Below are 14,361 nucleotides of genomic sequence, written 5' to 3'. Positions count from 1 at the left end.
TTTTTTTGAGACAGAGTCTTGCTCTGTCACCCAGGCTGGAGTGTAGTGGTACGATCTCAGCTCACTGCAACCTCCACCTCCTGGGTTCAAGTGCTTCTCCTGCCTCAGCCTTCTGAGTAGCTGGGATTACAGGCGCACGCCACCACACCCAGCTAATTTTTGTATTTTTAGACAGGGTTTCACCATGTTGGTCAGGCTGGTCTCGACCTCCTGATCTTGTGATCCGCCCGCCTCGGCCTCCCAAAGTGCTGGGATTACAGGCATGAGTCACGGTGCCTGGCCTATTTTTTGTATTTTAGTAGAGATGGTGTTTCACCATGTTGGTAAGGCTGGTCTCGAACTCCTGAGCTCAGGCAATCCGCCCGCCTCGTCCTCCCAAAGTGTTAGGATTACAGGCGTGAGCCACTGCGCCGGGCCTATATGTAGATCTTATACTATATTTTTAAACATTCTTTTCAGATTTCAATGGCCGAAGAAAAAATAACTTGATACAAAATAATGATTTAAAATTGTATAGTTTGTAGTCTAACGTAAAACAAGTTGGGCCAGGTGCAGCAGCACATGCCTATTGTCCCAGCTACTTGGGAAACGGAGGCAAGAAGATCACTTGAGCCCAGGAGTTCGAGGCAGCAGTGTGCTATGATCATGTCTGTGAATAGCCACTGCACTTCAGCCTAGGTCAATAGTGAGACCCTGTCTCAAACAAAACAAAACAAAGAAAACCTTAAGTTGCGTTAGTTTTCTATCATTCAACAAATATTTATTGACTAATTATTTATTGCCAAATAAATATTTAACAAATATTTATTTATTTATCTTTTTTTTTTTTTTGAGACGGAGTCTTGCTCTGTCGCCAGGCTGGAGTGCAGTGGCGTGATCTTGGCTCACTGCAGCCTCCAACTCCCTGGTTCAAGCGATTCTCCTGCCTCAGCCTCCCGAGCAACTGGGATTACAGGCACGTGCCACCACGCCCAGCTAATTTTGGTATTTTTAGTAGAGATGGGGTTTCACCGTGTTGGCCAGGATGGTCTCAATCTCCTGACCTCGTGTTCTGCTTGCCTCGGCCTCCTAAAGTGCTGGGATTACAGGCGTGAGCCACCGCGCCCGGCTGACAAATATTTATTGACTAATATTTATTGACAAAGTAATTATACCAGAAAGCTCTAGAAAGGACAAATATTAATTAGATCTTGTTCTTAAGAAGCTCACAACTCAGTAGAGATGAGACATGCAAAAAAAAAAAAATCAATTCATAGCTACAAGAAAAGTTCTAAGAAGGAAGATATCATCTCCAGCCAAGAGACTTTTTCAAAGAGAAAGCAATTTCTAATTTAAAATAATTGAGGGAGGAAAATAACACAAAGAGTCATAACATTTTATGTACATATACACTTCATAGAGATTCAACTCAAATAATTTAAAGTTCTTTAAAAGAGCCACATAAAGAAACCCGATGGGTAAAGATGTAATACCTGCAGAGCTTCAGCTATTCGTTCTACCAAACTCAAAATATTATCTTCCAAATCTTGAAAGGTAGGATAAAATTCCATTTTGTCATCATCAAATGTCAATTCTATCTTAAATATTGGCAGCCTTTCTTGATCTTTTGGGTCAAAGAGTTTTACAAATCCTTCTACAGTTCTCCTTAAGAGATCCTTTAGCTGCATGATATAAATCATTATTACTTTAGAGAGTACAAATTCAACTTTTAACTAACATCAGTAAACTGATTATAATTGTCTATATCTGATTATAATCGTCTATAATTAAAACATCCTATCAATCCATTTAGTCTTGAAAATTATCTTCATTCAGCATACTATATATACATGCGTATACACACACACACACACACACATATATATATATATATATTTTTTTTTAAGACAGTGTCTCGCTCTGTTGCCCAGACTGCAGTGCAGTGGTGCCATCATAGCTCACTGTAACCTTGAACTCCTGGGCTCAGGCAATCCTCCTGCCTCAGCCTCCTGAGTAGCTGGGACTACGATGCATGCCACCACACCCAGCTAATCAGCAAGATATGTTCTTATTAATTTTTAATATTTGTGGGTACACAGTAGGTGTCTATAAAGGTTACATGAGATATTCTGATACAGGAATGTAATGTGTAATAGTCACATCAGGGTAAATGGGATTTCTATCACTTCAAGTATTTATCCTTTGTGTTACAAACAATCTAATTATACTCTTTTAGTTATTTTGAAAGGGATGATTAAACTATGTTTTGCTGTAGTTACCCAGTTGTGCTAGTAAATACTAGGTCTTATTCATTCATTCTTTTTGTTTGTTTGTTTGTTTTTTGTTTTTGAGACAGGGTTGCCCAGGTTAGAGTGCAGTGGCAAGACCTCGACTTACTGCAACCTCTGCCTGCTGGGCTCAGGCCATCCTCCCACCTCAGTCTCCTGAGTAGCTGGAACTACATGCACATGCTACCACACCTGGCTAATTTTTGTATTTTTTGTAGAGGCAGGGTTTTGCCACGTTGCTCATGGCTGGTCTCAAACTCCTGAGCTCAAGTGACCCATCAGCTTCGGCCTCCCACAGTGCTGGGATTGCAGGCGTGAGCCACCACACTCAGCTTATTCATTCTTTCTAACTTTTTGGTACCCATTAAATATCCCCCCTTACCACCCTCCGCACTCACTTCTCCCACTACCTTTCCCAGCCTCTGGTAACCATCCTTCTACTCTTTATCTCCATGAGTTCAACTGTTTTAATTTTTAGCTCCCACAAATAAGTGAGAACATACATTAACAAATGTAACCTAAAACAATAAATAGAACATTATATGCAAAACCTAATTTTGTTTTTGGTTTTGGTTTTTTTGGTTTTGTTTTTGTTTTGAGACAGAGTCTCACTCTGTCGGCCAGGCTGGAGTGCAATGGCACGATCTCGGCTCACTATAACCTCCGTCTCCCGGGCTCAAGTAATTCTCCTGCCTCAGCCTCCTGAGTAGCTGGGATTATAGGTGCCTGCCACCATGCCTGACTAAATTTTGTAGTTTTAATAGAGACAGGGTTTCACCATGTTGGCCAGGCTGGTCTCGAACCCCTTTCCTCAGGTAATCCACCCACCTCGGCCTCCCAAAGTGCTGGGATTATAGGTGTGAGCCACTGTGTCCAGCCTGTTTTTGTTTTTTAAGACTGGGTCTTGCTCTGTTGCCCAGGCTGGAGTGCAGTGGCACAATCATAGTTCACAGTAGGCTCGAGTTCCTGGGATGCGGGACTCAAGTAATCCTCCCACCTCAGCCTCCTGAGTAGCTGGGACAATAGGCATGAGCCACCATGCCTGGCTAATTTTTTATTTTTTTTCTAGAGACAGTGTCTCACTTTGTTTCCCAGGCTGGTCTTGAACTCCGGGGCTCAAGTGATCGTCCCACCTTAGCCTCCCAAAGTGCTGAGGTTATAGGCGTGAGCCACCACACCCAGCCAAACCTTAATTTTTTAATAGAATATCAACAATCTTAAAATGGCGACTCAGAATTTTTCACATTCTTTAGTAATTCTGTCCCTGGTACAGAAAATGTTCCAAAACATCAAACAACATGGTAAAGACTGAAGGGAGGGGAGGCCTGACAAGCAGAGGTAAGGGTGTAATGTGGGGACATGCACATGGAGTGAGGTACAGTGGAATGCCAGAGCTAGCTCCTGTTCTCTCAAGAGTCAATTGTTAAATATCCAAGAATTTTGTGAGCCAGTTGTTAAACTCTTAGAAGCTCGAAATTTACCATGGTGGGAATATTTACACCACAGAAGTCAACAAGCACTACAAATCAGGGTAATTTTCTTATTTATTTATTTATTTATTATGTTGAGACAGAGTCTTACTCTGTTGCCCAGGCTAGAATGCAGTGGCACAATCTGGGCTCACCACAACCTTCGCCTCTCAGTCTCAAACTATCCTCGTGCCTCAGACTCCTGAGCGGCTGAGATTACAAGCATATGCCACCACGCGTGGCTAATTTTTGTATTTTTAGTAGAAAGGAGGTTTTGCCATGTTGACCAGGCTGGTCTTGAACTCCTGAGCTCAAGTCATCCACCTGCCTGGACCTCCCAAAGTGCTGGTATTATAGGTGTGAGCCACCGTGCCCAGCCTAAGGGTGATTTTCTTTTCTGGAGAGCCATATTTCTAGCACACTACTGAGTGAAAGTAAAGTCACTGGAACTTAGAAATGTGCACAAGGAGCTTCTAAAGTACGAATAACGCTTTCTTATAGAGGACCAACTGTTGGGAATTTACCCCAGCAGACAAACATGGTTCTAAATGATCTTCAAGACATTCCTCATCTCTTTTATTAAATAATCACAGTCCTCTTAAGAGGGTAAAGGTAGAAAGGAAACCATGTATATTAGTTACAGCATTACATACTAGATATTAAATATGTATATTATCCTTTTAAATATTCAAGACAAAATTCATGGAACTGTTGGAGGTCTTTAGCAAAAGGGCAAGTTTTTCTTTTTTTTTTTTTTTTTTTTGAGACGGAGTCTCGCTCTGCTGCCCAGGCTGGAGTGCAGTGGCCGGATCTCAGCTCACTGCAAGCTCCGCCTCCCAGGTTCATGCCATTCTCCTGCCTCAGCCTCCTGAGTAGCTGGGACTACAGGCGCCCACCACCTCGCCCGGCTAGTTTTTTGTATTTTTTTTTAGTAGAGACGGGGTTTCACCGTGTCAGCCAGGATGGTCTCGATCTCCTGACCTCGTGATCCGCCCGTCTCGGCCTCCCAAAGTGCTGGGATTACAGGCTTGAGCCACCGCGCCCGGCCCAAGTTTTTCTTCAAAACTATTTTTCTAGAATTGTATATCTACAATAGTAAAAATTTGGGAAGGCCATAAATATAATTTCATAAAATTAAAAATTCCCTATTTGTCATTTAAAGATTATCTATAACTTTAAAAATTTTTTCCACTATATACCTCTTATACAATGATCAATAACATTTTAAACCAAGATTTTACTGAGAAAAAATGAGAATCAACCAACTCGAAATTTAATAAATTCAAAAATATGTTACTAGAATAATTCTTTTGTTAACATACTCCAAATAAAGCTATAATTAACTTATATATCCTTTAGGCATGAGCCAAGTAATTACTCATAATACTAACATATACTTCTAGATTTCCTTTCATTTTAGATAGTTTCAGAAACTCAGTATTTTTCTGCTAAAATTATTTAAATAAAATTGCAGTAGAAATATTTTAATTTATTTCAAAATAATTACTTAGCACTATGTTTACATAGAATTCTATTTAAAATACTGAACTAATTTTAATAACATTATCATTTGATATACATAAAGTATATTTACCTGATTTGACATAAGTGTGGAAACACAGCTATAAAATGCATCCAATTTTTCAGGTTTAACACCTTCTAGTGCCTCCTTCTTAGTAAAGAGATTTATAACCTTTGGATACCATGTATTCATTATCTTCTCTTCTGCTTTTCTAGTTTGTATTGATAGATCAGTTTTCAGTGATTCACAGTCAATTGGACCTTTAGCTCTATTTATAAGAAAAAGAAATATGATTTGAAGCAAATGATACATATTGGTCTTAAAACACAATTGTTAGGCCGGGCACGGTGGTTCACACCTGCAATCCCAGCACTTTGGGAGGCTGAGGCAAGCAGATCACGAGGTCAGGAGTTCGAGACCAACCTGGCCAATGTGGTAAAACCCCATCTCTACTAAAAATACAAAAATTAGCTGGGCGTGGTGGTGTGTGCCTGTAATCCCAGTTACTCGGGAGGCTGAGGCAGGAGAATTGCTTGAACCAGGGAGGCAAAGGTTGCAGTGAGCCGAGATCACACCATTGCACTCCAGCCTGGGTGACAGAGCAAGACTCCATCACGGAAAACACACACACACACACACAATTGTTGAAACAAACAAGATACATTTTTTAAAACTCTAAAATCTAGAGAAAAGTGTTGAAGATTTAGGGATCTGTTTTAAAAATTATACAGTCAAAAATATAGACTCAAGCAAGGAGACATTTAAATTTTAAATTTAATTAATAAATACAGGATTTTACCTAATTCCTGTAAAGTCCAACAAAACTGTATTAGCAAATGTTGTATAACCAAGGTCCAGTAACATTTTCATAGTTGGATGAACAATGTGCAAATTAGAGAATATTTGATTTCTTGCCTGCACATAGCTAGAACGCCAAGGATTAGAATGATCTAGGCCTCTGGAAAAGCAAAACACCATATCGAACATGATTATAATACACCCTAAACTTTAGGAAATAATGCTTATAACATGAAATTAGTATTGAAGTGAGAAAAGTGGGGCTTGAGAAGAGGGAACTGTGGTCAGCAATGGGAACCTTAAGATATATGCATTTAATAAAAATACATCAAGAACTCAAAACTGCATTATCTTCAGAGGGAACAGAAGTAATTTGTGAGTAAGGCAGACTGATGGGCCAGATCTGAGAGCTCTGCTAACTTCCACTGTGCTTTGGCTCAGGTATCCCAGGCGAAAATGAAAGAACACAGTCTTTAGGACTAAAGGAAAGGGCTGGAGAAATCTGTCTGGCATACACCAAAGCTTACTCAAGGCTAAGTTAAGCTATGCATTCATAAAGATCTCTCCAGTTATGTATGCAGAACTAAACAAGCATAGTAGAGAGGGTACCTCTGGGGGAAAAACAAGAGTACCTTTTTTTTTGGATGTGTTCAAAATACCTTTGAGTATCACAACTGTAGACTTGAATATAAGATCAGTTTATTTTTAATCTATATCAAAAATTGGATGAAGTACTGTTTGTAAACTTATTTACTCACACAGGAGATTCAGGTAAAGGACCTTCTTCGTCTTCAAGCCATTTAACTGGTGGTTTCACAAGAACGCTCTGCACTAAAATACATGGATATATTAATGCTTCTTGAAAATCTCTGCACAATCTATTAATATCGAAGTTTCTAACTTTTGATTTTGGATGGTATAGTTTACTATGCATTAAAAGGAATGTAAGAAAAAACTCCTTTATTTGAAACAAAATCAAGTTATTGGTACTATTTTGGCCTTACTTTAGAGGAGAGTTCAGATAAATAAAAGCTTTAATAAGATCTCAGTTTTTCGCATTCCATCTACTCAAAAGTCACTAGCATGGCCACTTAAAAAAAGTGCATTTCATGGTGGCTACCAGGGACTGGAATGTTAGTCACAGGCTACAAAATTTCAGTTAGATAGGAGGGAACAAGTTCAAGAGATTATATAACATGGAGGCCGAGCACGGTGGCTCATGCCTGTAATCCCAGCACCTTGGGAGGCAAAGGAGGGCAGATCACCTGAGGTCAGGAGTTCGAGACCAGTCTGACCAACATGGTGAAACCCCATATCTACTAAAAATACAAAAATTAGCTGGGCATGGTGGCAGGCACCTGTAGTCCCAGCTACTCGGGAGGCTGAGGCAGGAGAATCACTTGAACCTGGGAGGTGGAGGTTGCATTGAGCTGAGATTATACCACTGCACTCTAGCCTGGGCAACAGAGTGAGGCTCCGTCACAAAAAAAAAAAAAAGAAAGAAAAGAAAAGAAAGAAAGCAATTATACAACAAAGTGACTAGTTAGTAACAATTTATTGTATCCTTGAAAATTGTCAAAAGTAGATTCTGTGTTCCCACCACACACAAAAAATGATAAATATGGGGAAAAAATGCATCAGTTAATTAGCTCAATTTAGTTATTCCACAATGTTTCATATTTCAAAATGTATTGTACATGATAACTATATGCAATTTTTATTTGTCAATTTTTAAAAAGGAAAAAAGTTTATTCTAAAAAATAGCAGATTATACCCCCAATAAATCTCCCAAAACACATTAGTATTTTCTAGCAAACCTATAAATAGTATAGCTAAACTCATAAAGATAAAGTAAAAAGTCAAAGAGATGTTAGCTAATTAAAAAAAAAATACAAAAAGTACCCTTATTGTAAGGATTTTGACTTAAGTATAGGCTCAAAATAAAAATTTTAAATAAAAATCATATCTAAGAAATACAAATAGTTTTGGGCCGGCCTGAGTGGTCCAGTCTGTAATCCCAGCACTTTGGGAGGCTGAGATGGGCGGATGGCTTCAGCCCAGGAGTTCGAGACCAGCTTGGTCAACATGGTGAAACCACATCCCTACCAAAAAATAAAAAAATCAGCTGGGCATAGTGGTGCGTGCCTGAAGTTCCTGGTACTCAGGAGGCTGAGGTAGGGGAATCGCTTCAACTCAGCAGGCGGAGGCTGCAGTGAGCTGAAATAGCACCACTGCACTCCAGCCTGGGCTACAGAGATCATGTCTCGAAGAAAAAAAGACAAAGAAAAGAAAAAAATAGATATAGTTTAAATATATAGTGTTCATTATTCATTTTGCTTATTTCTATTTTTGGTTCAGTGGGGTTGGGGGGAGGCAAAGGTGAAAGAAGCGTGGTGTGTGTTAGATGCTACTTACCCAAATATCTCTTCATGCTGTTTTCAAAGTCACTTGACACCTCATTTATGAGACTTTCAAGGAGTTCTTCTCTTTCTTTCCCTTCCTTTAAAGACTCAGGTATCAGCCTTAACATGTGATCCAGCCATTCCTGCTGAATAGGTACTATAGGACTACTTTCTACACATTGCTTCATATAAATGTAGTTGAACTGAGAACATAAGAAAAAAATTAAATGTTCTGCATGGTTGTATCATTTCAGTGTAACTCCTGAACTCTCTCTTCCTAAGACAACATTTTTTCAGATTAAAAATATTCTGAAAAATAACATTTTCAGAATAAAAACTGTTTAATCCAAAAGTACATCCTACAAAGAAACCATTTTATCTTTTTCTTTATTTATGATGAATTCTTGCCAAATTAATATTCTTAGCAGAGTCTTCATTTTCTCAAGGCAAAACAAAGATTCTTTAACTTATTATTCCTTATTATCTAACTTATTATTATAATATATCCACCGATTCAACAAATATTCAGACATTGTTCTAAACGCTGAGTACATAGTAGCTGAACAAAACAAAGCCCACGCTCTCTTGAGATTATATTCTAGTACAATAGCAGTATAATATAATTTCACAAATTTTCCCATAAGAATGAATAGTCTGACTAAAAATAGACATGAATGAATGAAAAGACACTTGATCTTAGTAAAGACATTTTAGCGTCATGAAAATTTCAGTTTTCCCAAAATTAATTTAACACAATACCAATAAAAATATCTACATACATTTTTATGGAATTAAATAAGTTGATCCTAAAGTTCATGTGGAAAAATAAACATGCAAGAACAGCCAAGAAAACGCTGAGAAAGAAAATCTGCAATGGAGGGCTAGCCCTAGGAGACATTAGAACATACCAGAAAGTGTGGTGTAGCACAGGTGTATGAATAGACAGACCAGTGGAAAACAACAGAAAGTCCAAAAATATACCAGTATATCAGAAAATTTAGCACATGATAAACATGGCATCTCAAAACACTGGGAAAAATATGAAGGTTTTAATAACTATTTGGAACAACTGGTTAGCCATTTGGAAAAAGATAAAATAATTCATACCTTCCATCATACATAAGACTAAACTCCAGAATTTAACTTAAACAATGAAACTATACAAGGATCATGAAGAAAAACGTAGATGAAGTCTTTTATAATTTGAGTATAGGAAAAACCTTCCTAGCTATGATTCAAATACTAGACACAAAAAAGGAAACAAGTGATAGATTAATTTTTACTACATAAAAACATAAAGGTTTGCATAACAAAAACAATTTAAAATGTCAAAAGACAATTGACAATTTGGCAGAAAATATTTGCAACATACATCTCAGACAAAGCGTAAACAATGCTTTAAAATTTAGGGGATGGGAGAACCTTAAGGACATTATGCTAAGTGAAATACGCCAATCACAAGAAAACAAGTATTGCATCATTCCACTTATATGAAGCATTTAAATTTATAGAAACAGAAAACAAAATAGTAGTTGCCAGGGGCTACGGGGAAGAGGAAATGGGGAGTTGTTATTTAAGAAGCATAGAGTTTCAGTTTTGCAAGATGAAAATGTTCTGGAGATTCGCTGCACAAGAATGTGAAAATACTACTAAACTGTGCTCGCTTTGGCAGTACATATACTAAAATTGGAATGATACAGAGAAGATTAGCACGGCCCCTGTGCAAGGATGAACACAAATTTGTGAAGCATTCCATATTTTTGAGACAAGAGATGCTGGCGAGGCTGTGGAGAAATAGGAACGCTTTTACACTGTTGGTGGGAATGTAAATTAGTTCAACCATTGTGGAAGACAGTATGGCGATTTCTCAAGGATCTAGAACCAGAAATACCATTTGACCCAGCAATCCCATTACTGGGAATACACCCAAAGAAATATAAATCATTCTACTATAAAGACACATGCACACATAGGTTTATTGCAGCACTATTTACAATAGCAAAGTCATGGAACCAACCCAAATGCCCATCAATGATAGACTGGATAAAGAAAATGTGGTACATGGCTGGGCGCGGTGGCTCACGCCTGTAATCCTAGAACTTTGGGAGGCCGAGGCAGGTGGATCACAAGGTCAGGAGTTCAAGACCAGCCTGGCCAAGATGGTGAAACCTCATCTCTACTAAAAATACAAAAAAATTAGCCAGGTGTGGTGGTGAGCGCCTGTAATCCCAGCTACTCAGGAGGCTGAGGCAGAGAATTGCTTGAACCCAGGAAGCGGAGAGTGCAGTGAGCCGAGATCACCCCACTGCACTCCAGCCTAGCAACAGAGCGAGACTTCATCTCGAAAAAAAAAAAACAAACAGTGGTACATATACACCATAGAATACTACACAGGCATAAAAAGGAAGGAGCTCATGTCCTTTGCAGGGACATGGATGAAGCTGGAAGTCATCATCCTCAGCAAACTAACAGGAACGGAAAACCAAATACCGGATGTTCTCACTCATAAGTGGGAGGTGAACAATGAGAACACATGGACACAGGGAGGGGAACAACACAAACCAGAGCCCATTGGGGGATGGAGGGCAAGGGGAGGGAACCTAGAGGATGGGTCAATAGGTGCAGCAAACCATCGTGGCACACGTATATCCATGTAACAAACCTGCACATTCCGCACATGTATCCCGGAACTTAAAATTTAAAAAATTACAATTAAAAAAAAAGAAAATACTACTAAACTGTGCCCTTAAAAATGGTTAAGATGATTTTATGTTATGTGTATTTTATCACAGTTTGTAAACATTTAGGGGGAAATAACACCAAAACTACAACAGAAAAATGGGCAGAAGATATAAACCAACATTTCACAATAAAAATATAAGTGAAATGGCACTTAAACCATATTTTAAAATGTATAATCTTACTCATAATTACAGAAAGCAAATTTAAACTACCCTGAGATACCAGCTGTCACATATCAGACTGACAAAATTTATTTTAAATATGACCCCCACATTCTTTTGTGAAACTATAGGGAAGCACTCTCATAAATCGCTAGCACATTTTGGAGAGAAATTTTGCAATATCTAACAACACTACATATTGAAATCCCACTTAGAGAAATTAAAACGATACCTCCAACAGTATGAAAACACACATATACAAGGTATTCATTGCAGCAAAATACTGGAAACATTTAAGAGTGGCTGATGCATACATTCGTGTTCTGTGCAGCTAATGGTGAAAAATGAGAAAGATCTCTAAAAATTGATGTGGAGCGATTTCCAGGATACATTATTAAGTTAAAAACAAAATGCAGCCAGGTGCAGTGGCTCACACCTGTAACCTCAGCACTTTGGGAGGCTGAGGCGGGCAGATCACCTGAGATCAGGAGTTTGAAACCAGCCTGGCCCACATGGTGAAACCCCGTCTCTACTAAAAATACAAAAATTGGCTGGGCATGGTGGCAGGCTCCTGTAATCCCAGCTACTCAGGAGCCTGAGGCAGGAGAATCGCCTGAACCCGGGAGGCAGAGGTTGCAGTGAGCTGAGATTGTGCCATTGCACTCCAGTCTGGGTGACAGAGTAAGACTCTGTCTCAAAAAAAATAAAATAAAATAAAGAAAAAAGAAAAAAGAAAAACAAACAAATAAACAAAAAGCAAAATCCAAAGTATCTACAGTATGATGCATTTTGTATAAGATAAAAGGAAATAAGAAAACATACCTGCTCATTTGTAAAAAATTAAACACAGGAAGGATAAATCAAAAATTAATGACATTGGTTATATGAAAGAGTAGCTTGGAATAGATAGAAAGTATGGGGGCATGGGAATAGAGTAGAAGGGATGGGAGATGCTTCTCTGAGGTGTACTTTTGGTATAGTTCTGATTTTAAATCTTGCTGTTGTTTTACCTGCTCAAAGTATAAGTAAAAAATAACAACATAAATAAGGGAGAAAAGAAACTCCAAATGAAAACAAACAAACCACTGAACCTACCTGAATTTCAAGTTATTAATAATTACCTAGCTGAAAATGTATTCATAATTACCTACTGAAAAGGAATGTAGAACTAACCAATACTGAACACAATATTTTAACCATATATCCTTATGCTAAGTACAAAAGACTATGGATGAAATTAAATTATGGTGAGCAGGTTTGTTTTTCACAGTAGTACGAGTCAGCAATTTTGAAATTATTTATGTATACTCTAGGATTTAACAAAATAAGTAAACCTTGTGGCTAATGGATGAAAGCCAGATTCCTCACTGTCAGAGAAGGGAGCTATGCATAGAGAAAGGGGGACAGGCTAGAATGAACCCTGGGGTGTTACTGGAATAGGAGGTATCAGTATGAATCCATGGGTTTTGAGAGAGAGAGACAGAAATAATTATTTTCTGGATCTTCTGCTGAGAAAGCCAGGAAGCAATGACACTCAGTATCGAGGAGCACATTTTACACACATATCATGGTTTTTAAATACCATTCTCCACCAAAAGGAGCCAAAAATCCCTGGAGAAATTATTGATTACAGGGCTAGAATAGAAAAAGTATATATAGCATAATCCTGGAACATCTTATTGTGCCAGAAAGTAAGGACGTGCTCAAAGAATGATGGGATATGTAAAAAAAGACGAGAGTCAACTTTAAGGGCTCCCACTGGTCAAAGGTGGAACAATTGAACTTCAAAATTAATAATAAAGCCAGGCCCTGTGGCTCATGCCTGTAATCCCAGCTACTCAGGAGGCTGGGGTGGAAGGATGGCTTGAGCCCAGGAGTTCAAAGCTGCAGTGAGCTATGATCACAACACTGCTCTCTAGCCTGGGCAACAGAGCAAAACCCCATCTCTAAAAAATAATAATTATTATTAGTAATAATACATTATAAGTTAATGGTTAAAAGAAAACCTATAGTCCACACTGATCTAAATGAATGAATAAATGAAGAAAAAATTAAAAGTTCTTTCTTACTACAGAATTCCAACAAAAAATGTAAAAGAAATGATAGAAAAATTACTATTTGGCAACAACCACAGTAATCATTGTTACAGGCAAAGACGTTAACATTATGGGAACAGAAAAAGCATACAGGGGAATTCTTTGTACTCTTTTCTGCAACTCTTTTGTATGTCTAAAATTATTTTGAGATAAAAAGATTTTTTAAATGTGTAGCCTAGATGGACATTTTTTGTCTCTTACTTTTATTTTTTTTCAATTAGTTGCTCACTCCAAAATTCTTACAGAAAGACATTTTCTATGTCCACTCCATTAATGTACTGCTTAATCTTTTTTTCTTTTTTTTTCCAGATGGAGTCTCCCTCTGTTCCCCAGGCTAGAGTGCAATGGCGCAATCTCGGCTCACTGCAACCTCCACCTCCTGGGTTCAAGCGATGTTCCTGCCTCAGCCTCCTGAGTAGCTGGGATTACAGGCGTGGGCCACCATGCCCAGCTAATTTTTTTCTTTTTACTAGAGATGGGGTTTCACCATGTTGGTCAGGCTGGCCTCAAACTCCTGGCCTCATGATCCACTCGACTCGGCCTCCCAAAGTGCTGGGATTACAGGCATGAGCCCCCATGCCTGGCCTATGTACTGCTTAATCTTAAAAGTCTTGTGATAGTCCCCAATCCCTCACTATATCAATGGGCTGACCTCTGTCTAGCAATGAACTCGGTCCTCTCGCTACTCCAGCTCTTCCCTCCTCTCTAGATGATCTTAATAGTAAGTGTCACCAATTACCCTGCAAAATCAGACCAAAGCCTAAGAATCATCCTTGGTTTCTCTTTTCCTCACCCTCCACATGCACCCTATCTGAAAGTCCTGTCGCATTTACATCCAAAATATATCCTGAGTCTAACAATTTCTCTCTAGCGCTATTGCTATCACTCTAGTCTAAACTATTCT

The 14,361-nt window shown here is 38.6% G+C and overlaps 1 protein-coding gene across 1 annotated transcript in view; it reads right to left on the bottom strand.

Moving 5' to 3' along the window:
* Positions 1 to 14,361, bottom strand: part of DNAH12 (dynein, axonemal, heavy chain 12) — a 261,319-nt gene that overhangs the window by 207,220 nt on the left and 39,738 nt on the right. The window contains exons 5-9 of the mRNA XM_011998427.1: positions 8,472 to 8,661; positions 6,815 to 6,887; positions 6,058 to 6,216; positions 5,331 to 5,526; positions 1,473 to 1,661 (exon numbers count right to left, since the gene is read on the bottom strand). Of these exons, the coding sequence (XP_011853817.1) occupies positions 1,473 to 1,661; positions 5,331 to 5,526; positions 6,058 to 6,216; positions 6,815 to 6,887; positions 8,472 to 8,661 (807 nt within the window). The remainder of the gene's footprint in view (positions 1 to 1,472; positions 1,662 to 5,330; positions 5,527 to 6,057; positions 6,217 to 6,814; positions 6,888 to 8,471; positions 8,662 to 14,361) is intronic.

Source organism: Mandrillus leucophaeus, unplaced genomic scaffold (assembly GCF_000951045.1).
Source record: "Mandrillus leucophaeus isolate KB7577 unplaced genomic scaffold, Mleu.le_1.0 Scaffold57, whole genome shotgun sequence".
Lineage (NCBI taxonomy): Eukaryota > Metazoa > Chordata > Mammalia > Primates > Cercopithecidae > Mandrillus > Mandrillus leucophaeus.
This window is presented reverse-complemented; position numbering and strand designations above follow the sequence as displayed.